Source organism: Amblyraja radiata, chromosome 3 (genome assembly GCF_010909765.2).
Source record: "Amblyraja radiata isolate CabotCenter1 chromosome 3, sAmbRad1.1.pri, whole genome shotgun sequence".
Taxonomy (NCBI): Eukaryota; Metazoa; Chordata; class Chondrichthyes; order Rajiformes; family Rajidae; genus Amblyraja; species Amblyraja radiata.
In genome coordinates this window covers 116,479,528-116,506,382 of record NC_045958.1, presented here as the reverse complement: position 1 = coordinate 116,506,382, position 26,855 = coordinate 116,479,528, and the positions used below count along the sequence as shown (strand labels likewise).

At 44.4% G+C, this 26,855-nt stretch overlaps 1 protein-coding gene across 5 annotated transcripts in view; it reads left to right on the top strand.

Moving 5' to 3' along the window:
• The first annotated feature begins 523 nt into the window (after positions 1–523).
• arhgef28 (Rho guanine nucleotide exchange factor 28) overlaps positions 524–26,855 on the top strand; it is a 170,323-nt gene continuing 143,991 nt past the window's right edge. The window contains exons 1-5 of one of the 5 annotated variants that reach the window (XM_033018665.1): positions 524–727; positions 6,356–6,470; positions 8,214–8,291; positions 12,547–12,589; positions 22,488–22,589. In XM_033018665.1, coding sequence (XP_032874556.1) covers positions 674–727; positions 6,356–6,470; positions 8,214–8,291; positions 12,547–12,589; positions 22,488–22,589 — 392 coding nt within the window. In that variant the 5' untranslated portion in view covers positions 524–673. The remainder of the gene's footprint in view (positions 728–6,355; positions 6,471–8,213; positions 8,292–12,546; positions 12,590–22,487; positions 22,590–26,855) is intronic. The other 4 variants (XM_033018660.1, XM_033018662.1, XM_033018661.1 and 1 more) reach the window with 4 other exon arrangements.

The following is a 26,855-nucleotide window of genomic DNA, read 5'->3' as shown; positions in this document are numbered from 1 at the left end:
GAGTGACTCATGTTATGTACATCTTCCAATAAGTTTGGACTAAAAATGGAAAATGTTGGAAAAAAGCTTAATATTTTGACATAGATCTTTATTCGAGTACGTTTTGTTTTATTTAAGATTTCTGGCGGGTGAACTTGTTTTTGCTATAAATATAATCTGCTCATGTATGCTGAACATTTAAAAAAAGATGCAAGCAATTTAAAAAAAACCTGCTTGGGGTATTCATAAGCAGAATAACATATAGTTTCCTGGGCAATGTTTTGATTAAAATATTTTTTTGTGTATCTAATAGCATAACTTATTTAGGTTTAATTTTTCTTTAGGCACTGACTATTGTCAGCAAAAACATACTATAATCTAGCATGTTCATGATTACAGGATAGAGCTACCCTGGATATAAAGTGACGATCATTAGCTATGTCCCTTCATGAACTAATGTCAATGAATTATAAATGATCAAGGACAAGACATCACATATTGGTCTGAATGCAGCTTCATGTTCACTACTTTTTTTTGCAGGTTCAACTTTGATGGCATTGATGCGGACAGTGAAGGAGATGAAATTTCAGATCGATCTCAGGGTTCATGTACTCCAAAGTCTCCAAACTCTGCTGCAGCATTTGCTAGCAGTGGGGATGAACTGGACTCATTTGAGACTCACCAGGAAACTGAGATGGACATAAAGGGACCTGAATCCATCCCTTCCTCAGGCAGACTACTGTCCAAGGTACATGGGTAAATTCTGTTAGCGAAAAACTGAATCAATGCTTATGGGTTACTTGAAGTTGGAGAAATCAATATTCATATCATTGAGTTGTAAGCTGACCAAGCGAAATATGAGGTGCTGTTCCTCCAAATTGCTACAATGTGAGCAATTGTCCTGGATAGATCTGATAGACCAATAATGATGGTCTGCATCCCAGGGTACTTAAGGAAATGGCTCTAGAAATTGTGGTTGCATTGGTGGTCATTTTCCAATGTTCTATAGATTCAGATCTGTTCCTGTGGATTCTAGGGTAGCTAATATGATCCCACTTTTTAAGAAAGGTAGAAGAGAGAAAACAGGGAATTATAGACCAGTTAGCCTGACATCGGTGGTGGGGAAGAAGCTGGAGTAAATTATAAAAGATGAAATAGCGGCACATTTGGATAGCAGTAATAGGATCGGTCCGAGTCAGCATGGATTTACGAAAGGGAAATCGTGCTTGACTAATCTTCTGGAATTTTTTAAGGATGTAACTAGGAAAATGGGCAACCAGTGGATGTAGTGTATCTGGAGTTTGAGAAAGCATTTGATAAGGTCCCACATCGGAGATTAGTGGGCAAAATTAGAGCACATGGTATTGGGGGTAGGGTACTGACATGGATAGAAAATTAGTTGGCAGACAGGAAACAAAGAGTAGGGATTAACGGGTCCCTTTCAGAATTGCAGGCAGTGACTAGTGGGGTACCGCAAGGCTCGGTGCTGGGACCGCAGCTACATAAAATATAATCATTTAGATGAAGGGATTAAAAGCAAAGATCCACTGGTCCACTCTGCTAAAAAGCCGTAGTAGGGTCATGGGTAACCTTCAGCGCCATTTCCGTAACCGGCTTCCGTCATGGCGTCAAGCTAATTCAGGGAGATTCTGCTATATCAGGCTGAGAGATTAAAGGATGGAAACAAAATGCAGCAGGTCAGGCGGCATTTCTGGACAAAAGGAATAGGTGACATTTCGGATCGAGACCCGTCTTCAGACTGAGTCAGGGGAAAGAGGAACTCAAACTATCCTCCCCCCCCCCCCCCCCCCCCCTTCCCTCCGACACGGACATGGACACGGAGCAATCCTCCCCCCCCCCCCCTTTTTTTTGTTAAACATCTATTTCCTTCAGATGTTTTAATTTCCCCCTTACCATTTACGTACTTTTTCGATAGCTGCCATGATCCGTTTGATGTCATCCTTCGCTCTGCTCCCAGTCTCGGCCCGCACCGATCTGCCGGGTGTGTGTGTGTGTGTGTGTGTGTGTGTGTGTGTGTGTGTGTGTGTTTGGCGGAGGCTGAGGGGAGAAGCGCCGGCACCAAGAGCGAGCAATGTGCGGACAGACGGACGAAAGCAAAGATCATAGAGAGGAATAGGTGACATTTTGGGTCAAACCCTTCTTCAGACTGAGTCAGGGGAAAGAGGAACAAGTGATATAGACGGTACTAAGGACAAATGAATGGAAGATATGCCTATATCTCCCGTTTCCCTTTCCCTTGACTGTCAGCCTGAAGAAGGGTCTCGACTCGAAATGTCCACCTATGCCGCACTATGATCTTTGCTTTCGTCCGTCTGTCTGCGCGTTCGCGACATTTGGGTCGGGTTTACTGAAATGGCGGAAGTTACGCTCCGGTGCGCATTACACGTCAGTCCATTGTATTTGGTAGGAGTGGACCATCTTGCTCTGCTCTAAGATCTTTGATTCAAAGTAACTTTAGCAAATTTGCAGGTCACACAAAGCAGGGTGGCAGTGTGAACTGTGAGGAGGATGCTATGAGAATGCAGGGTGACTTGGACAGGTTGGGTGAGTGGGCAGATGCATGGGAGATGCAGTTTAATGTGGATAAATGTTGAGGTTATCCACTTTGGTGGCAAAAACAGGAAGGCAGATTATTATCTGAATGGTGTCAAGTTGGGAAAAGGGGAAGCACAACTAGATCTGGGGGTCCTTGTTCATCAGTAACAAAGTAAGCATGCAGGTAGAGCAGGCAGTGAAGAAAGCGAATGGCATGTTGGCCTTCATAACAAGAGGAATTGAGTATAGGAGCAAAGAGGTCCTTCTGCAGTTGTACAGGGCCCTAGTGAGACCTGGACTATTGTGGACAGTTTTGGTCTCCAAATTTGAGGAAGGACATTCTTGCTATTGAGTGCAGCGTAGGTTCACCAGGTTAATTCCCGGGATGGCGGGACTATCATATGTTGATAGAATGGAACGGCTGGGCTTGTACACTTTGGAATTTAGGATGAGAGGGGATCTTATTGAAACACTTAACTAAGTGTCTCAATACTCACATAAGTGTCTCAATACCCACATACACACACACACACACACACTCACTCACTCACACACAGTCACTCACTCACACACACACACACAGTCACTCACTCACTCACACACAGGCTCACACACTCACACATACTCACACACACTCACACATACACACACACACACACACACACACACACACACACACACACACACACACACACACACACACACACACACACACATAAACTCACACACTCACACTCACACACACACGCACATACACTCTCACACACATATACACTCTCACACACATATACACTCTCACACACACACACACACACACACACACACACACACAAAATCACTCTCACTCTCACACTCACACACATACACTCACACACACACTCACACTCACACATACTCTCTCTCTCACACACACGCACGCGCGCGCACCCACACACCCACACACCCACACACACACACACACACACACACACACACACACACACACACACACACACACACACACACACACACACACACACACACACACACACACACACACACACACACGACAGTACATTTTCTTGAATCTACTCACACGGCCTCTCCACTGTGGGGCTTCCACAATTAGCGGCACTTCCGCAATCAGCGCGACCTCTGCACTCACCGGAAATTACGCAATCAGCGCAACCTGTCCACTAAGCGGAAGTCACGAAACGAGTGGGACTTTTGGACTAAACACAGTCTGACCTAATAAAGCATTTATTCTTTCCAAAAACAGTCGGACCTAATAAAGCATTTATTCCTTCCAAACACAGTCGGACCTAATAAAGCATTTATTCCTTCCTACCACAGTCGGACCTAATAAAGCATTGCCGTTTCAAGCACAGGGAGGGCAGCAGGCCAAACAACTCATGGCATTGTCATTAAGGGCTAACAAATCATTTATTGCAAGTACATTGCAGACTCACAGTTCAGTTGATTCACATCTTAGAATGACAGTCGTGGCCTCTCCCTCGCGATCTTGCAGAGTGACTGACTCACGTCCAGGCATTCAGAGTTTTATAGTCCTGCCCCCCCCCCAGAAGGGGGTGTTACCTTCATCATGGTGATTGACAGGTGAGAGGACCAATCAGCTGATCTCAAGGTTTTTTAAATATTCATAACTTTTTTTTTTTTCATCGATGGGAAAAATCCTCGGGGCTGGCTCAGCAGAGGAGGACTGTGAGTAAAATGGCCAAAAAATCACAGTGTTTTTTCTAAAATCAATATATAGTGCAGACAGGAAGTGTTCAAGATGAGACTTTTAATTATATAGATATAAGATATATTAAGGGTTTGAACATGCTAGAGGCAAGAAACATGTTCCCGATCTTGGGGGAGTCTAGAACCAGGGGCCACAGTTTAAGGATAAGGGGTAGGCCTTTTAGAACAGAGATGAGGAAAAACTTTTTCATCCCGAGAGTTGTGAATGTGTGGAATTCTCTGCCTCAGAAGGCAGTGGAGGCCGATTCTCTGGATGCTTTTAAGGTAGAGTTAGATGGAGCTCTTAAAGATAGCGGAGTTAGAGTGCAAAAAATCCTCAAGGGCGAAGGTGAACAGCCGGAAGTGGTAGTGCATGTCGGCACAAACGATGTCGGAAAGAAGGGGATGAATATTCTGCAGCGTGACTTTAGAGAGCTCGGAAAAATGCTGAAAAGCAGGACCTCCAAGGTGGTTATCTCCGGTTTGCTTCCAGTTCCTCGTGCTGGCAAGAGCAGGAACAGGGAGATACGGGACCTGAATGTGTGGCTGAGGAATTGGTGCAGGGGGCAAGGATTTAGATTCTTAGATCACTGGGATCTGTTTTGGAGTAAGGGGGAATTGTATAAAAGGGACGGATTGCATCTTAATAGGTGGGGGACCAGCATTCTGGCAGGCAGGTTTACCACTGCTACACGGGTGGTTTTAAACTGAATAAGGGGGGTGGGGTGTCAAATGGGATAGTGAACTTCGTAATTTTGTCAACATGCAACTCAATTCTATGCATTCTGTTTGGTTAATGAACATGCCTGTTAAGAATGTTGTCTCTGGTTGGTAATATTGAGCACACTATATACAGTAGTTGTGACAGCACCTTGTACTCTTCCTCTAACATGCATTTCATTGACTTCAGTGAAATGGATTTCGGTCAGAGCGAAATGTGCTGATGCTTCTTTATAATGGACTTATTGTGTCTAATGTCCATTATGAAATCTCATGGAAAGTCTATGGCAAATCACAGGTGGAATAAATGTTCACTGCTGATTGCAAAATCTGGCCCTTTCCCCCCCGTGAGGTATAGTAATGTACATACATTTTTTATAGACAGACACAAAAAGCTGGAGTAACTCAGCGGGCCAGACAGCATCTCTGGAGAAAAGGAATAGGTGATGTTTCGGGTCAAGACCCTTTTTCAGACTGAGAGTCAGGGGAAAGGGAAATGAGAGATACAGATGGTGATGTCGAGAGATACAGAACAAATGAATGAAAGATATGCAAAAAAGTAAGAACGATAAAGGGAACAGGCCATTGTTAGCTGTTTGTTAGGTGAGAACGAGTTACAATGAGACTCAACAAGATGACTTTGAAGCTGGTATGATGGGTGGGGGAGGGATGGAGAGAGGGAGAATGCAGAGGTTAATTAAAGTTAGAGAAATCAACATTCATACTACTGAGTTGTAAACTGCCTAAGCGAAATATGAGGTGCTGTTCCTCCAATTTGCGTTTGGCCTCAATCTGACAATGGAGGAGGCCTCGGACAGAAAGGTCAGTGTGGGAATGGGAAGGGTAATTAAAGTGTTTGGCAACCGGGAGATCAGGTAGGTCCAGGCTGACCGAACTAAGGTGTTCAGCGAAACTATAAATGTTATATACGTGATTTAAATCAGCTTTGTTGTCAAGTACGTTGTCAGTGTGCTGTCATGCATGACCATGTTGATATAAAAATTCCATGTCTTTTTTTGCGTGCCGTGTGCTAAATGGTATGGCATCACAGCTCTGTAGTAAACGTGATTGATGTAGATTGGATGGCTAAATTACACAAGTATAACATACTACATGTTCTAAAACATCTTTTGCAAAATATTACTACGTAAAGTGTGTATTTTCATAAGGTAACGTAAGTTGCATAGCAGACTACTTGAATTGGTCACAATAATAAACTGTATTCAAAATCTGCTCGTGTGTGACATGTGTTGGACATTTCGGAGGTAAGTATTCTGTTCATTTCAATGGAGCTCAAAAGGTTTTATCTCTGTAGTAGCTGTCCTGTGGTAGAGTCCAGCATTTTATGCTTGACATCATTTTTATCTGTTCTTTAAAGGAGACTGAAGATTCTGGGATTCGAATGCGATCATATTCCCTTTCCTCGCCTAAAGTATCGCAAAATAAATCTCGATTCGCAAGGGATTTTAGTTTGTGTGATTCCACAAGTGAAGGTTAGTGCCGTTTTAAAAAAAATGCGTAGCGTATCAAAATATTGAAATATATTTCTGACACGAATGAGGATTAGTAATGCTGTGGTTACTGATATTTTCCATTGTATCCATAACTTCTCGATTTCACATTCATGTCTGTTGCTGAATAATTCAATTATTTTTGCTCTCTGATTAATTTGTTATAGTATGATATAGTATATGATAGATTATAATTTCAGTTTCAGTTTAGTTTTCTTGTCACATGTACCGAGGTACAGTGAAAAGCTTTATTCTAATTTGTTCTCTAAACATAATGTTCACCTACAAGCACTACAAGCAGTTTTGACTCAACAATACATGTGATACTATGTAGTCAAGTATCCCAGCAAATTCAGCTTTGGAATGCCACCTGGATTTGCCAGAAACTGAATCTCAAAAGAGTGATCAGTAATCACTTGGCCAATGTTGGCAACTCTTTGCTTTATTCTATGAAACATCGGTCCCTGTGTGTGAATTTAACTTGTTTAAAAGGGAGGAGAAGTAGGAACCTGACCATTCACATCTTGTGCATCTTGCAGTAGCCTTTTTTCAGCTAATATAAAGCATGTAGGCCCTGGATGCGTGGGAATAGGTGAGTAAGAAGATAGTGGAACTCCAGAAATATGTAACTACTACTGATGCAAAATTAATTTCTAATGGGAAGTAACTTGATCAAGTGATAAACATGCTGTTTACCTCATGACATCCTGGATCCCGGAACGCACTCCGGTAGGCCCGACTCGCCCCACAAGCCTCCCAGGGGGCTGTGGTGAAGCCAGGCGGCGTTGCCTGCCTGGGGCGGAAGAGCTTCAGTGGAGGCAACGATGGGAGCCTTGGCGGCGGCAGCAGGAGCTTCAGCGGACGCGACGATGAGAGCCTCAGCCACGGCAGCAGGAACCTCAGCGGCAGTGTGAGCCTCAACGGCAACAGGAGCGCCGTCAGTGGTGGGCCCTCGGTGGCAACGGGGGCCTCGACAACAACGGGGGTCTCGGCGACAATGGGAACCTCTACGGCAACGTGAACCTCGGCGGCAGCGTGGCCTAACGATCGACTCATGATCAACGATCGATGAGCGTGAGGGGAAGACAATGGGGACCTGGCGTGGGGGACCGCTGTGAAGAACAAAGGGGGATCCGGTGTGGGCCATCGTGAGGGACGGTGGGAGAAAAAAAGGGGGGGGGGAACGACTCTAGTTTAGAATCATCTATCCAGGGGATAAGTCTGTGTTTGTTCGTTTGTTTGTACATTTGTTCCAGTGAAGGCGCTGTGCACACGGCAGCCAGACAACAGTCGCTTGTCTTTTTCTTTTGTTTTCACTTTTAATTTCAGGTTTTTCGTGTACCTTGTTGTGTGTTGTGTTTGTCGGCAGATCAATTTCCCTCCGGGGATGAATAAAGTTTTATCGTATTGTTACATAGGTCTTCTCTGAGATTATGATATATCCATATATCTTTAGACTGTCACTAATACAGATAAAAGGCTAAATTTAATACTTTGAAATATTGAATAGGAAACAACATTAGAAACCATTTAGAACCAATATTAGAAAAATATTTAAAACCACATAATTTCATCTGTGCTCTGTGTTTACTGCTTCTTTGTAATTCCGATGTTATTCCTTATTGATAGCTGATCAATTGTATATCCAGGGGATTAGTCATGCCATGAATTGGATTCAATTAGATTTCATGTGTTCATTATGATGAGTCTGTCCCTGCTCTGTAGATGGTGTTCTCAGCAGTGGACGTTCCCTTCTTCAGGCGCTCTCCCTGTCTAAATCAGTTTCTCTGCTACACCATGGTAGTAAGTACCACTTGCATTTAGATAACCCTCTCACTTTTCTGCACACAATTCCCGCCTGCTACCTTTTTGTGCCATTGTTCTTTATTTCTGAATTCACAGTTTTAGTTCTAATCAATGTTGCTGGTTGTGGAATGAAGCATTGAGAGGCATGTGGCTTGAAAATTGCTGGTGCTGCCCATTATATTTCATAGCTTGCTTGTACCAACTCAATTATCCATATGTTAAACTTACTTTAACACTGCGAGAACTCACATGTCATAATTGAGATCTCTCAACATTTCTCACAGAGTGATACAGTGTGGAAACAGGCCCTTCGGTCCAACTTGCCCACACTGGCCAACATGTTACAGCTACATTAGTCCCACTAGCCTGCGTTTGGTCCATATTCCTCCAAACCTGTCCCATCCATGTACCTGTCTAACTGTTTAATGGACATTGGGATAGTCCCAGCCTCAACTACCTCCGCTGGCAGCTTGTTCCATGCACCCACCACCCTTTGTGTGAAAAAGTTACCCCTCTGATTCCTATTAAATCTTTTCCCCTTCACCTTAAACCTAAGTCCTCTGGTCCTTGATTCTTCTGCCCAATCTATTCCTCTCATGATTTTGTACACCTCTATAAGATCCCCCCTCATTCTCCTGCACTCCAAGGAATAGAGTCCCAACCTACTCAACCCCTCCCTAGAGCTCAAGCCCTCTTGTCCTGGCAACAAAGTGGTGGTTAGTACAAAATTTCAACTGAAACATACTGTATCGCAGATAATCAAAGAATGTATCAGCTACACGATGAGCCCAACAAGAATAAACTGGTTAACACTGTGCAGCCCAACTCACACCCAAGGAGATATAATAATAATAATTGGCCCTAGTTTTATCCCATCACAATGTCAAAGAGGATCTTGAACTACAACTCCATTATTTTTCCAGAAATCTGTACCAAACGTTCATTGTTTTTAATGTGAAACATCCTATTTCTTTCTTCCACTGCTTTGGGCAAATGCTCTGCTTTAATTAATGGTAACTTTATTTTACTGCCTGATATTTTCAACACTTTATTGGGTAGAGCCACTCATTAAAATCCTCTTTCAGCCTAAGGAGACATAGTTTCTCTCGTCTGTGTTATGCAGGCCTCCAAAGTGGAGATCAATCTTATGACATACGGTTCATTGCATCCAGAGTTTGGATGTTTCCCTTGTGCCTTGTTAATGAAAGCTAAATACATTCTTCCCTCAGCAAATCGATATGGGAGCGTAAAGGCCTATCTCCTGATTGACAATGTAAAGAGAATAATTGATTCAATGTTTCTGCTCATGTATCACATCAAATTCCATTTAATAAGCTTGCATGTGTTCCCTAATCATGTTTCAGCAAGCCCCATTGTAAGAAAATTATCATTGTATGGCATGTTTTCTGTAATATTGTTGGTGTCATTTTCACTGAAGCTGCTATTTGTTTGTGGTAATTACTTTTCTTACTATTGGTGAAAGCTTGTTGTTCTCCTTCTGTTAATTGATGCTATGTCATTTACAGGGTCACAGTAATGATATTGTCCGGCAGTGCCAGCCTTTCACGTATTTTTAGAGTGCTGGATTTTAGGCTCGATATCACCTCCACTAAATTACTGGTTTTGATGCTGCTTTTGGATGGCTGATGTGGACAAACAAACATTGACCTCGCTTGCAGAGAGAGAGCTGGAGCTGGTAGTCTCAGTTAAAATAAAGTCATAAATCAGGTGCCAGACGTTATGGGTAGAAGGCAGGAGAATGGGGTTAGGAGTGAGAGATAGATCAGCCATGAATGAATGACGGAGTTGACTTGATGGGCCGAATGGCCTAATTCTACTCCTATTCCTTATGACCTCGTAATCACACACCTGCACAAATTAGACTACTCTTTGTGCTTTGGCCCAATGTTAACTATCTACATTCCTCCTCGTGGTGGAATAGGGATACAGCATTGCTCCCACCTCCCCTTGTTGTCAGAATCCGACACCTTGCTCCAAATTACCATCCAGGTCGTGATTCAGAAGAATTTTTCTTCTAGAACACGAGCAACTGCTGATGCTTGAATCTTGAGCAAAACACAAAGTGCTTGCATGCCAAATAGGATTGCAGTACACTTAGGGAGGAGCCCTGGGGCTCTGGGCTTCCGCTCCGTTAGGATGACAACTCACAACATCTGCACTGACCCCTTTACCAGATCTTAGAGTCACATAGAGTGATACAGTGTGGAAACAGACCCTTCGGCCCAACTCGCCCACACCGGCCAACAATGTCCCAGGTACCCTAGTCCCACTTGCTTGCTCTTGGCCCATATCCCTCCAAACCTGTCCTATCCATTGCACCTGTCTAGCTGTTTCTTAAAAGATGGGATAGTCCCTGCCTCAACTACCTCCCCTGGCAGCTTGTTCCACACACCCACCACCCTTTGTGTGAAATAATTACCCCTCTGATTCCTATTAAATCTTTTCCCCTTCACCTTGAACCTATGTTCTCTGATTCTGTAGGTAAATGGTGGACTCTGGGGGGGAAATGGCGCAAATTAAAAATGGGATTATTGTAGATTGTGTGTAAGTGGGTTGCTGAGAACAAGGTGGGCGGAAGAACATGTTTCTGTGCTATATTTCCCTAGAACACTATGACTGTTGGCTAGGGTAGTCAGTCTGGTTGGTTACTAGGCATTAATGGAAAGCTACATAGATTCAATTAATGGAAAGCTGCCTGTTCTGATTAACACCTACCCCATTTATATGCCCTTCCATTTCCTGGATTATTGCTCTCACCATCTTTTGTCATCCATGTGCATCTTCACAGAAAAGAGAAAATGAGAGGGGTAATTAATAATTGATAATAAGAGAGTTAGATTTAGCTCTTAGGGCTAAGGGAATCGAGGGATATGGGGGAAAAGCCAGAAAGGGATACTGATTTTGGATGATCAGCCATGATCATATTGAATTACAGTGCTGGTTCGAAGGGCTGAATGGCCTACTCCTGCACCTATTTTCTATGTTTCCGTGTTCATAACCCCAATGGCACATGTATAGCTCACACAGCCAGGAATGAACTATTTTGCTTGATACAAAAACTACTCAGGGGATGAAAAATGTGCAATCAAACTTCTGGGGTTAATAAAGTTTAATATATTGAGCTTCTTGGCATCCAGGAAGAATGCTAATGGGAATTCGTTAGCACTAACCCACAAATACATATGGTAGTTATCTATAAGGTCATAAGGGATAGGAGTAGAATCAGGCCATTCGGCCCTTCAAGTCTACTCTGCCTTTCAATCCAGGCTGATCTATCTCTTCCTCCTAACCCCATTCTCCTGCCTTCTCCACATAGCCTCTGACACCCGTATTAATCAAGAACCTATCCATCTCTGCCTTAAATATATCCACTGATTGGCCTCCCAAGCCTTTTGTAAATTAATCTATAAATTTCTGTCTACCCACGCCACTAGAAATTTAGTCTAACCTCACCACTGTTTGACAATTCAAATCTTGCTATTTTGGTACATGCCTCGCAACATTTTTGACAGTCATTTTATAAATCAGTTAATTTTAATTTACCAGGAGCTTACAGCTTATTAAACATTGAAAATTGTGGTAGGACTTCCTATGAGACTTGCAAATAATATGGTCTGCATTAAGCTATCAGTTGTTGTAATGAGTTGGTAATTACTTTCTAAATTTGCTATGGAAGCTTCTTAAATTGATGCCATCTCTGCTACTGAGGAAGTACATTGGTGTAAGTTTCAATATGACTGACAACACTGAAGAATTTGTTACTGTAAAGTTGCTTGGTGCTATCGATTTAAATTTTCGAATTCGGCTCACATATGACTCATTGGCCAATTTTGCATCAACTTGTAAACCTCACTCCGATGGGCCCAGAATGGCTTTTTGCAGGAAAAACTGTAGTCCAGTTGTAGTCCCACCTGGACTGAAATGCCATTTTGGAGCAGAATGAAGGAAGTTTTATTCTGCAAGACATTCATGAGAATGCATGGTTCTGCATGATGCAAAATTTGGAAACATATAATTTGTTAGGACATGCATTTCTTCGCCAAGCATATAATCTTCAAAAGATTCAAAATAATCTGAATAACATATGGATTAATTGTCAAACTTCTGACCCAGGCATGTGTCCAGAGGACCTTCTATTCAAGGAAACTCCTTAACAGTTTAAAGAAAGTTGGCCATGTAATGTTTTCACCTTTATCTTCTGTAAACATATTTTTATGTTGCTTTATTTCAGAACAGCGAACCTTCAGTCTATCCGAGCAACCGAAAGAAAAAAGGTACAGTGAAGAATAGAACTTTAAAATGGATTAAGCTGGAATAGCCACATTAAACCAGGCAGTTACAAAGCCTAACTAAATGACATGATTCATAAAAAGTCATAATCTACCTCTAGAGATATTCAAAGTTTAGATTATAAAAGTTGCAATTGTTTTTCAGGATTAAGAATGAGTACCTCGGGAGAATGTGTGACGTTACATTTTCACAGATGTTGTTTATTTCTTGTGTTGTATAGTTTTCAATTAATTTGAATGGATATAGTCATCAATGAAAAAAGACATTATTTGTTGACCACTCCTAATTGCTCCTATCCATGCATATGAGGATGTTAATATATGTACGTGGCTTGCATCCAATGAAGTCTGTGTGAATTGTACAGGTATATGAACATTACATTACAGGCCATTACATTCTCTTCTCTCCTTCATTAATATCCATCCGACCCAATCCCTGAGCATTTTGTCTCATCCCCAAGGTTTCCTTCTCCATTTATTTAAGTGTGCCAACATGGAATTATTTCCTTTGGAATCCTCTTTCTTGTATACTCTCACCCATAAGGTTCACACATCTCTTTCCCCATGCCTGCTAGTATGAGGCTCGTGTAGTTATTAGACTAAGCTAGCTTTGATCTTTCTCTGTGTGCTGCCTTCATACATTTACAACCTAGCCCGCCAGCAGGAGCTCCCATTCCATGATAGTAACCTTTGGCAATGCAAAGACTTTAGACTTTGCTTTAGAGATACAGCGTGGAAACAGGCCCTTCGGCGTACTGAGTCCCCACCGACCAGCGATCGGCGACCCCATACATTAGCACTATCTGACACTCTAGGAACAATTTACAATTTACAGAGCAAGAGAGGAAATGCACTTTAGATCAAAGATCAAAGATTGATGGCTGCTGACATTTTGACTGGATCCCATATATTGTGCACGTGTCTCGTCATCTGCGCTAAGATTTTATTATTACTTCTCACTCAGGAGGGGGGATTTATTTAACAAGGAAATCTTGAGTTTATTCATTCCATGGTGAACCATTATGCTAATCCCAAAACAGTACCGATAATGTTCTTCTGCCAGAATGACGTTACTTTCGACTTTAAAGATGCAGGGTGGAAACAGGCTCTTCGGCCCAGCGAGTTTGTGCTGGCCAGCGTTCAGCCCCTCCGCGAGCACTATCCTACACTCTCGGACCAATTTCCAATTTACAGAAGCCAATTAACCTACAAACCTGAATGTTGTTGAAAGAAATCGGAGTACCCAAGAAAACCCACGTAGTTACGGGGAGAACGTACAACCTCCGTAGAGACAGCATCCGTAGTCAGGATTGAAGACAGGTCACTAACTATGTCAGGCAGCAACTCTACCGCTGTGCACCCCACTGATCTTTTGATAATGATTCATTAACGGTGGCTGTGCCTGCCATTTGCACCATTTTATTGCACAGAGGATAGTTCGGGAAGCGGCAGTGACGAGGGACGTAAAGCGGTGGTCCGACCAGTCAGAGGCCATGCTGCAAGATGCACTGAGCGATGTCGACTGGAATATGTTCCAAGCAAGTTCCAGTGACGTCAGTGAGTTCGCGGAAGCGGTCACGGACTTCATCGCCACAATAGCCGACAACATCGTCCCCACGGTAAGGGTAAGCACCTTTCCGAATCAAAAACCCTGGGCAGACAGGTCCGTTCGTGTGGCCTTGAATGCTCGCACTGCTGCTTACAACTCGGGCCTGGCATCAGGAAACATGGACGTCTACAAGGTAGAGTCGTACCGACTGCGAATAGCGGTGAAGGACGAAAAAAGGAGGTACGGAGACAAGCTGGAGTCACAGATGGAGCAGCAGGTCACCAGGCGCCTGTGGCACGGGCTACGGACTGTAACCAACTACCGGAGCACCCCCATTCAACTGGAAGTTCCGGCACCTCCCTAGCTGATGACCTGAACTCCTTTTACGCTTGTTTCGAGACAGGCAACATCACCTCAGGTCTGTCGACTATCGACAATACCGCCAGCGGGCTGGCTACCGAAGCTGAAGGGAGGAATGTGCACACATTCTCGCTGTCCGAGCACGACGTGAGGAGGGCTCTGACACGAGAGAACACGAGAAAAGCTGCAGGCCCCGATGGCATCTCGGAGTGAGTACTCAAGTCCTGTGCTACGCAGCTAGCCCCAGTGCTCACTACATTATTCAACCTCTCCCTGGACAAGTCCGTGGTCCCTGCCTGTTTCAAAAAATCCATCATTGTACCGGTACCATAAAAATGCCTCCCCTGCCTGTCTAAATGACTACCGTCCGGTGGCCCTCACCTCATGAAATGCTTTGAGAGGCTGGTGAAGAAACACATCTGCGCCTTCCTCCCTCTGTAACATGGACCCGTTACAGTTCGCATACCGTCCAAACAGATCCACGGACGATGCGGTCTCCCAGGTTCTGCACACCGCTCTCTCCCATCTGGACAGCCAGAAGGGAGGCAACATGAGGATTCTGTTCATAGATTACAGTTCAGCCTTCAACACGATAGTCCCCACCAGACTTGCTGAAAAGCTGCTGGAATTAGGGCTCAACACTCCCCTGTGTGCCTGGGCCTTGGACTTTTTCACCGCCAGGCCCCAGTTAGTCAGGATGGGAGGGAATACATCGAAGTCCCTCACCCTGAGCACAGGATCGCCCCAAGGTTGCGTCCTCAGCCCCCTATTGTACTCCCTGTACACACATGACTGTGTGGGTAGGTTCAGCTCCAACTCAATAATCAAGTTTGCTGATGACACTGTGGTGGTGGGCCTGATCTCAGACAACGATGAGAAGGCCTACCGGGAGGAGGTGGCTGATCCGGCACTCAGTTGTCAGGACAACAGCCTCCTCTTGAATATCAAAAAAACTAAGGAGCTGATCGTGGACTTTAGGAGGGCACAACATCCGAGGACGTACACACCATTGAGGATAAATAGGGATACTGTGGATAAGGTGAGCTGTTTTAAATACCTGGGAGTCCACATCTCTGAGGATATGACATGGACATCACACGCCTCAGCACTGGTGAGTAAGGCAAGGCAGCACCTTTACCACCTCAGGCAATTGAGGAAATTCAGAGTGTCGCTGAGGATCCTCCAGTGCTTCTACTCAGCGGCTGTGGAAAGCATCTTGTCCGGAAATATTACCATCTGGTTTGGGAATTGCTCTGCCCAGGACAAGAAGGCTCTGCAGAGAGTAGTGCGTTCGGCCGAACGCACTATGGGAACTACACTCGCCCCCCCCTGCAGGAACTATACATCAGAAGGTGCAACTCCAGAGCCAACAAGATCATGGGGGACCCCTTCCACCCCTGCAACGGACTGTTCCAGCTGCTACGGTCAGGCAAACGCCTCCGTTGCCATGCTGTGAGAACGGAGAGGATGAGAAGGAGTTTCTTCCCAGAGGCCATTAGGACTGTAAACTCCTATCTCTCCGGGCACAAACTTTACTGTACCACTCTACTGTTGTGTCTTTTAAAAATTGCTGTTTTTTTCCTTTTTCCTTCCCTCCCTCCCACAAATATGTAATATGTGATTCTGATCCATTCTGTTTGTAGTTTTTTGCACAATTCGCGAGCATTGCCACTTTTCATTTCACTGCACATCTCGTATGTGTATGTGACGAATAAACTTGACTTGACTTTACTATTAGAAAGTTACACATTGCAGAAGAATCAGAAGCAACTTAATAGAAGTCAATGATTTTCAGCTAACTTCATGAAAGCACCATGTGAAGGGGTCATTCATTCCACTCCTATAGAACTTGTAAAGTTAGGTACAGCCAAACTAATTTAATTCCACAAGGTCTCTGCTGCCTGCATCTTAACCAGAACTTGCCCATTCATCATCCCTGTGTTCACTGAGCTACACTGGCAATGCAGAACAGTAACTCCACTGCTTTACAATGTTTACCCCCATGTTTTAAAATCTTCTGCAGCCTTGCTTCTCCCCAACTCTGTAGCAATTCAATCCTGTGTGATCTCTATGTTCCTTCAATTCTGATGCCTCTTCATCTCTTTTTCCTTCAACCCACTTTCTATGTCTTCAACTGCCTGGACTCTAAACCCTACAATTACCACCCTTAAGGGCCTGTCCCACCAGCATGCGACTGCATGCGGCGAGCACGACCTATCGAGGTCACTTAAGCCGTACGGCCTCGCGGGGCTGTTCCCACTTCGATCGCCGGAGCCGTATGGAGTTGTGCGGGGCTGGTCCCGACATCGCGCGGGGCTCCGAAAAACTGATCGTGTTCAAAAATTCCGTGCGGCAACGGCCTGCCGGCCCGCAGCCGCATTGAGGCCGTACGCAGCGCTTCGACGGGCGTACGCAGTGTCTTGACGCCGTAAGCAGCGTCTTGATGGTGTATGCCTAGCGCGTGGCGTTGCGCGATGACGTCCCTGCCCGGCGTGCCGTTGCGTGATGACATAACCGCCCGATGCCGTGCGACGTCCAAATTCTGTCGGCCCGCCTCCTGCCTGGCTGATTGGTGAGTATGATGTCGGGACCAGCCCCGCACAACTCCGTACGCCTCCGCGGTTGGAAGTGAGTCCGGCCCTGCGAGGCCGTACGCCTCAAGCCACCACATTTGGTCGCGCTAGACGCATGCAACCGCATGCTGGTGGTACAGGCCCTTTAATCTTTTAGCCATTCCTCCTCCTTTGAAACTCTTTCTGTGACTAACCTTATGAATCAGGGTCTAACGTCAGTTTGGCCTGGTGTCTTTTCATTTCCAGATAATGATCTGAAGCGGTACCTTGTGCCATTTTATAGCATTAAAAACACTGAACAAATATAAACTGTAATTTTAATATCAATGGTTTTCCAGGTTTGGTATCCTGTAATTTAGGTTAAAGATCAGGTAAAATCCAGTGAAGGAGTACTTTAATATTTCTCATCAAAAGTATAAGTAATTTAGAATCCAAAAACGTTGGATTTAATACACAGCGTTGGCAAACATTTTGGTGGAAACAAAATTAAAATTCATTTTTTATTATGCTGTAGGATTTTAAAATAGGGTAAGTAGCATTGTAAGTACATCTGGAAATCGTGATCGATGATTTTAGTCTTTGAGTCTAACCCTGGTCGTAAAATACATCTTCTGTAGATGGATTACAATACAAGTATAATCATATCTAAACATAAAATGAGAAGGCTCTCGCTCAAAAATTTAAAATCAGAGGCATGCAGTTTATACCGCTTATAGCCAGATATAACTGAGATATACAGTAAATCTATTTAATAATAATAATAATAATAAAATTTTATTTAATGGGCGCCTTTCAGACATCTCAAGGACACCTTACATAGTAATCGGAATAAAAACATATAATCGAAATATAACAAGTAATAAAGACATCACAGAGACACAAATTAAAAACAGAATTCAATCCAAAAACAGAAAATCAAAAACACAATGTGAAGAGAGAGCAGCGGCAGTCAAAGCGCGCCAGCGTCCACTCTCCCTTCACGGCAGCCATCTTGGACACAGACCTACAGGACTACAATTAGACAAAAAAATCATCCCCCCACAATGGATAGCACTGTGGGGGAAGGGACAATGTCCATTCCCCACCCCATGTTCACCCCAAAGTCAGGCCTATTGAGGCCACCGCAATTGCCTCTACGGAGGCCCGATGTCCTTAGCCGTTCTCACCGGGTGGTCTTGCCCCGGCGTCGGGAGAGTCCTTTCGGCGGCTGGGCCACCTGGAACGGCCGCTTCCTGGTTGGAGCCCGCGGCTGCCGAAGCCGACAAGGCCGCGCCGGTTTGGAGCTCCCAGGCTCCCGATGAAAAAGTCGGCGCCGCCTCTCCGCACTGCCGCCTCTCCGCACGCCGCCTCTCCGCTCCACAGACCCGCAACCCGGAGATGTTGCTCTCGGCGGTCCAGCACGCCAGAGCTCCAGCGCGTCGCTCCAGCGCGGCGACCCAGGCAAGGCATCGCCCGCTCCGCTCCGCTCCAGCGCTGTGCCGCCGCCGAGGCCGAGGTGCTGGGCGGTCCCCGCCAGGAAACGGCGCTCCAAGCCCGCTGGTAGGCCACGAGCAAAGATCTTATAAGATCTTTGGCCACGAGGACGGGTCGACGGGCAGCCCGGAGAAAAGGCTGCCACACCGACCAGGTAGGGACCTAGAAATAAAGTTTACACCTACCCCCCACATTAAAAAGACCATATCCCCTACAAACAAAAAACAGGACTCACTAAAAACTATTAAAAAAACGAATTTAAAACGGATGGCTGCTGGCTAGCAGCCGTTCACCAAGATGGCTCCTCCCCTTCTTTTAGCATGATTGACCACAATGTTCCTAAGATTACAAAAGTCTATTGTGTGATCAATAATCACTTTTAAATGTTTATCACTCCACTTTTAAGAAGACACACATATTTCAAAATTTCCTTTAAACTGCACATAACTGTTTACTTTTCATGTTGAACGCTGCCATTCAATCTTGAGGAGTTACAGGATTAAACAAAATTCTATTAACCGTCCATGAATATCCTCTCAAACATCTATGAAATAGACATCCAATTTATTCATACATTTTTCACTATTTGCCTTTGCAGCTTCTACAGGAAGGCTGTTTTACATATTTACTAGACACAGCAGATAATAAAATCTATAACTGTCTGCATCTCCATCCCAATTATGCATCTCCAATCTTAATGCTTAATGCTCTGGCTTAATACTCTGATGCCTTGAATTAGATTTTTGTTTGGCTTAATTTTCTTGCACTACCCCTGTGTCTAGATGCCCTTTCTCCAGTATGAAAGGTAGAACTACACAAAATAAATTGGAGGTGTTTGAGCCAATGTTTGTTGAATATACTCATTTTCAACTTCTAGGATTTCTGTTTTATTTATCTGACGAGATATTACAAGGTCTGGTTATTTTTTATTGCAGCTATTTGCACTGTTGTTGAATGAGTAAACTATCCATCATTACCCTCTCATGTGATGTAGCCTTGACTTTGAACCTTTATGTCCATACTTTTTATTTCTCTGTCTCGGTTTCAGTGTCCTGACTTCTTTCACGATAAATGCTATATTCTTCATTCTTCCAATTTCCCAACCTAGCCAGATCTCACATTTGTGTTGCTTATTATTTTTAAAATCCATGTCCAAATTTAGGCTCAGTTGAAAGCTTAGGTAGACTTGTATCTGGCACCAGCACCAAATACACAGCTGTAGTACTGGCAGTGAATCCCGTTTGCAAAACCCCTTCATCTTGACACAACTCTCATTGCCTTGTAGTATGGATGCTAAGCTGTTATATGAAGCGATTGGGCAAAATGACAAAGTCTGTGCTTTGTGTTCTTTGGTTTAGTTTAGAGATACAGAGCAGAAACAGGCTCTTTGGCCCACCGACTCCGCACCGACCAGTGATCCCCACACACTAACACTATGCTACACACACTAGGGACAATTTACACTTATACCAAGCCAATTAAACTATAAACCTGTACGCCTTTGCAGTGTGGGTGGAAACTCAAGATATCGGAGAAAACCCACGCGGTCACGGGAAGAACGTACAAACTCCGTACAGACAGGACCCGTAGTCGGGATCGATCCCGGGTCTCTGGCGCTGCTAGAGCTGCACGGCAGCAACTCTACCGCTGCGCCACCGCGCTCTTCTCCAACCAATGTACAGTGCATTCAGAAAGTATTCAGACCCCTTCACTTTTTCCACATTTTGTTACGTTACAGTCTTATTCTAACATTGATTAAATTATTTTTTTCTCATCATCAATCTACACACAATGCCCCATAATAAATAAGTGAAAACAGGTGTTTAGAAATTTTTGCAAAGTAATTAAAATGAAATAACTGAAATATCACATTTACATAAGTATTCAGACCCTTTACCCAGTACTCACCTTTGGCAACAATTACAGCCCTAGGTCTTCTTGAGTATGACGCTTCAAGCTTGGCACACCTGTATTTGGGTAATTTCTCCCTTTCTTCTCTGCAGATCCTCTAAAGCTCTGTCAGGTTGGATGGGGAGCATCGATGCACAGCTATTTTCAGGTACCTCCAGAGAGGTTCGAACGAGTTCAAGACATTCACAGACTTGTCACGAAGCCACTCCTGCGTTGTCTTGGCTGTGTGATTAGGGTCGTTGTCCTGTTGGAAGGTGAACCTCCGCCCCAGTCAGGTCCAGAATGCTCTGGAACAGGTTTTCATCAAAGATCTCTCTGTACATTGCTCCGTTCATCTTTCCCTCGATCCTGACTAGTCTCCCAGTTCCTGCCGCTGGAAAACATCCCCACAGCATGATGCTGCCACCACCATGCTTCACCGTAGGGATGGTATTGGCCAGGTGATGAGCAGTGCCTGGTTTCCTCCAGACGTAACGCATGGCATTCAGGCCAAAGAGTTCAATCTTGGTTTAATCAGACCAGAGAGTCTTGTTTCTCATGGTCCAGGAGTCCTTTAGATGCCTTTTGGCAAACTCCAAGCGGGCTGTCATGTGCCTTTTACTGAGGAGTGGCTTCCGTCTGGCCACTCTACCATAAAGGCCTGATTGGTGGATTGTTGCAGATATAGTTTTCCTTCTGGAAGGTTCTCCCATCTCCACAGAGGAATGCTGGAGCTCTGTCAAAGTGACCATCAGGTTCTTGGTCAACTCCCTGACCAAGGCCCTTCTCCCCCGATTGCTCAGTTTGGCCGGGCGGTCAGCTCTATGAAGAGTCCTGGTGGTTCCAAAGTTCTTCCATTTAAGAATGACGGAGGCCACTGTGCTCTTCGGGACCTGCAATGCTGCAGAAATTGTTTTATACCCTTCCCCAGATCTGTGTCTCAACACAATCCTGTCTCGGAGGTCTATGGACAATTCCTTTGTCTTCATGGCTTGGTTTTTGCTCTGACATGCACTGTCAACTGTGGGACCTTGTATAGACAGGCGTGTGCCTTTCCAAATGATGTCCAATCAATTTAATTTACCACTGGTGGACTCCAATCAAATTATAGAAACATCTCAAGGATAATCAAATGGAAACAGGATGAACCTAAGCTCAATTTTGAGTGTCATAGCAAAGGGTCTGAATACTTATGTAAATGTGATATTTTAGTTGTTTCTTTTGAATTACTTTGCAAACATTTCTAAACACTTGTTTTCACTTCTTCATTCTGGGATATTGCGTGTAGATTGATGATAAAAACATTTTTTTAATCCATTTTAAATTAAGGCTGTAACGTAACAAAATGTGGAAAAAGTGAAGGGGTCTGAATACTTTCTGAATGCACTGTACACCAATCTCAGGCAATGGCCTTCAGTATAATTCTTAGGTACTTTATGAATTAGTCGCTTGTTGGGCTTGACACCAAAGGCCATTTATGTCCAGATCACCAGCTCAAAACTTTCCTTTCCAAGAACCTGATGGTCACTTTGACAGAGCTCCAGCATTCCTCTGTGGAGATGGGAGAACCTTCCAGAAGGAAAACTATATCTGCAAGTTGTGAGGCAGAATATGGCCATGTAAATACATCCCAGCAAGAAGCCTTGACACATTCAACATCATTCTGTTATTCAGAATGGAGTCACATTGCATTTTATTTTAAGCTATCCAGATAATATGATCTCCAGATAAACCAATACTACAAACATGGAGTCCGAAGAGGGGTCTCGACCCAAAACATCACCTATTCCTTCTCTCCAGAGATGCTGCCTGTCCCGCTGAGTTACTCCAGCATTTTGTGTGTATCCCCACAAACATGGAAGTTTGCTTTGAATTTACCAAAAAGAGTTTGGAAAATATGTTTCAGTGTTGGAAAATATATTTCAGTTTCAGATAATCTGTCGCATTAACAAACAAACTGAATGTATTATTCTGGAGTTCTGTTGGTTGTATTTTTTATTGCAGAAAACAAAAAACAGGAATCTGTCATTTTCTATAGGGAACTTAGCTTTCGCAAACGGGCACAGTCAGCTGATGAGGAAGGCTGTTCGGAGCTAGCAGACTCGCTGCAGCACCTGACAATGTCGGAATTTCTTAAAGAGTACGTTTCAGTCCTCTACTAAATATGTGTCTATGTGAATTAATATCCACCTGTTTTGATTCGATTACCTTGCACTGTTTACCCTCTTGTTGTGCGGTAACATCCCACTGAGGCAGTTTACGGGAATCTTGTTTGTAGCATCAGATTATCTTTTGACCAGCTTATGGATAGGTCCAGCATTTTTATAACCAAAGGTAGAATTTTTTTTGTTCAAAAGGGAACTGCAGATGCTGGAATATCGAAGGTACACAAAATTGCTGGGGAAACTCAGCGGGTGCAGCAGCATCTATGGAGCGAAGGAAATAGGCGACGTTTCGGGCCTGAAGAAGGGTTTCGGCCCGAAACGTCGCCTATTTCCTTCGCTCCATAGATGCTGCTGCACCCGCTGAGTTTCCCCAGCAATTTTGTGTACCGTAGAATTTTTTTTCCCTGATTGTAGTCAGCGCAGAGAATTCCACCCCTAATTATTGTATGAATTGATACAGTTTTGCAGGGGTGTTCAGTTGCTACCTAGAAACATAGAAACATAGAAATTAGGTGCAGGAGTAGGCCATTCAGCCCTTCGAGCCTGCACCGCCATTCAATATGATCATGGCTGATCATCCAACTCAGTATCCCGTACCTGCCTTCTCTCCATACCCCCTGATCCCTTTATCCACTAGGGCCACATCTAACTCCCTCTTAAATATAGCTAATGAACTGGCCTCAACTACCTTCCGTGGCAGAGAATTCCAGAGATTCACCACTCTCTGTGTAAAACGTTAACAAGAGAAAAATCTCCAGCTTGTTATTGTCTGGAGAAGCCCTGGGTGGGATTAAACATGTTTGACAGGCAACTGTTTAAGATCTGGCATTGAAACTTTATTGTAGCCTACTCAACCTCTCCGTCTAGCTCACACCCTCTAGTCCTGGCAACATCCTCGTAGATCTTTTCTGGACCCTTTCAAGGTTGACAATATCTTTCCTATAACATGGTGCCCGGAACTGAACTCAATATTCTAAATTCGGCCTCACCAACGTCTTATACAACTGCAACATGACCTTCCAACTTCTATACTCAATACTCTGACTGATGAAAGTCAATGTGCCAAAAGCCCCTTTGACCACTTTATCTACCTGTGACTCGACCTTCAAGGAACCTGCACTCCTAGATCCCTCTGCTCTACAACACTCCCCAGAGGCCTACCATTCACTGTGTAGGTCCTGCCCTTGTCAGACGTACCAAAATGCAACACCTCACACTTCCCTGTTGAGTTTAGTTTAGAGATGGAGCTTGGAAGCAGGCTCTTTGGCCCATGTAGTCCACTCCAACCATCGATCACCCGTTCACACTAGTTCTATGTTATATCATTTTCCTGTCACACTTGGGGCAATTTATAGAGGCCAATCTACCGACAAACCTACACATTTATGAAATGTGAGCGGAAACTGGAGCAATCTTACAAGGCCATGGGGAGAACGTGCAAACTCCACACAGACAGCACCCGAGATCAGGATCGAATCTGGGTCTTTGGCGCTGTGAGGCGGAAGCTTTACCAACTGCGCCATTACGCCACCCCTTGCATAAAAAGGTTCTTCCAAATGTTCTCCTTTAACAAATATAACAATTGTTAATATGTAACCATGCAAGGACCACGGTGTTAAAATTGTGCTGTTATCCTCAAATAAATGGACAACCAGAGTGATAGGAACATTTCAAGAGGAAGGTGCATCTTCTAATATGTTTCTTGGCAACACCCTGTCAGGCTCATTACTTCACTCACATACATTCATGTTTCCCAGACTTTGCCATTCAATGTCCCAAGGACTGCATGTACTTCCAGCAACACCAAGCACACTTATTTGTCTGAGTTCCTGATTTTGACTTACCTTCTGAGGGGGAGTATCTTTTATGCTGTGATTCCCTTGGGCATTGAAGGGAGAATGGGTAGATTGGCTGACTTGTGCATTCCTCTTCTTGCGTTTGAGGCTGCAGAAGTTATGTAACGCCCTCCAGACGCTGCAGCCAGCTAGGCCTTCCGCATTCAGCTGCAGCAGGGTGATGCCATCCGGTTCGACATCCCTAGGTGCCCGCCCTAAAACGGGCGCATGTGCCAAGGTTGGCGCCAAGCCGCGGCAACTGAGGTTGCATCAGGGCTGCAAGCTGCGGCGACTGAGCTTGCATTATTCCTGCTGCTGCCTCTGTTTGTTGTCGTATGCCTGACTGACGTCAGTTGACAGGGCTCACAATGGGGAGGTCGACAACGTGAGCCCCAACCTTATGCATCCATAGATGCTGACAGCAGGATCCAGAGCTTTTATGAGGGACTATCTACTGCTAATTTGGAGAGATCGTCCATGTGTGTTTGGGCATTCAGTTATTGACATGTTGCATTCTTATTGGTGATTCATCCCAATTATTCATGGGGCAACAGTGTGAAAATGCTGACTTGTCTAGTAATTCCTCAAATGTAAGTTTGGCCCAACTTGCCATTTAAAAATACCAATAGTGATAGTCTGAGTTGATAGTGTTGATCTCCTGATGGAATGGATTCACTGGCAGTATTGGTTTTTGCTCGCGGAGTATGTTTAAAAGCCTGCTGCCTTTCTTTTCTCACTAGGTTCCCAACCAGTGATTAGTACGGGTGTCAGGGGTTATGGGGAGAAGGCAGGAGAATGCGGAGAGATAGACCAGCCATGATTGAATGGCGGAGTATACTTGATGGGTCAAATGACCGAATTCTGCTCATCTCAGTTCTAAATGGCTTACCCCTTATTCTTAAACTGTGGCCCCTGGTTCTGGACTCCCCCAAATCAGGAACATGTTTCCTGCCTCTAGCGTGTCCAAACCCTTAATAATCTTATATGTTTCAATAAGATCTCCTCTCATCCTCCAGAATGTACAAGCCCAGCTGCTCCATTCTCTCAGCATATGACAGTCCCACCATCCCGGGAACTAACCTTGATATCCTATGCTGCACATTCATAATGGAATCCAAGCAATATAAACAAGTTACTGTGCAGTATATGGTTTATATAACACTGACCTGGAAAGCTTGATGTATGTAATCTTTATCTCATGTGTGAATCCTGCCAGCATATGATATTACCCACCCTTTCAAATTCTGCCTGGAACCCATTATTTCCTGTGATTGCTTTTCCACGAGCTTGGAGTGTATAACTAATTCCAGTGTTCTATATTGTGAAGTAATATTTTCCTCACCACCTGTTCTGTGTTATTGTCTTTTAACATTGACAGGCTGGTGAAGAATATCTGTGCAAGTCTCCTTAGATTTGATGTCACCGGTGATTCCCAAAAACTAATTCTGTGTCCCTATGACCTTTCTTGCATTAACCAAATTATTTTGAATGGGAATCTCTCTTTAGTTGTGTGATGATTGTGATTACACAAGACCTCATGAGTTTCACCTGTCTACAAGCAGGCATAGTACTGAGGCATCTGGTGATGCAAGAACAATCTTCAACCCAACAACATGCTTTATCTTACCTAGAATGTATGAAACATAAAAACTCAGAAGATAGGAGGAGTGAGCCATTTGGCTCTTTAAACCTGCTGCTCCACTGTGCTGTCCAGTCATGGCTGACAATCCATCTCCACATCAGATTTCTTCTCACACACTTCCCTAAAGGGCCTGTCCCACGAGCATGCGACTCCATGCGGCAAGCGAGACCTAACGTGGTCGCTTGAGCCGTACGGCCTCGCGGGGCCCGGTCCCATTTCGATCGCCGGAGCTGTATGGAGTTTAGCGGAGCTGGTCCCGACATCACGTGGGGCTCCGAAAAACTGAACGTGTTCAAAAATTCCGCGCGGCAACGGCCTGCTGGCCTGCAGCCGCCTCGACGGGCATATGCAACGTCCCGACGCCGGACGCAGCGTCTTGACGCCGTACGTCACGCGCGAACTTCCCGCGGACTTCACGTCACTCACTCGACCTCCGCGCGGCCCCCGCTTCCGGTTTGGTCGCGCTCGCCGCATGCAGGTCGCATGCTCGTGGGACAGGCCCTTTATTCCCTGCTGTTTTCTTGTGTCTATAAATCTGCCTTCCTTGTTCGTAAATATATTCAGTCATTTGTTTTCCACAGATTTCTATGATAGAGAATTTCAGAAGTTTGCCATCTTCTGAATGAAGCAATTTCTCCTCATCTCAATCCTAAATCTCTTTAACCTGAGTCTGTGACCCCCTCATTCTGGACACCTCAAGCATGGGAATTTTCCATCCACCCCTTCAAAGTACCTCGGTACGTGTGACAATAAACTAAACTCAA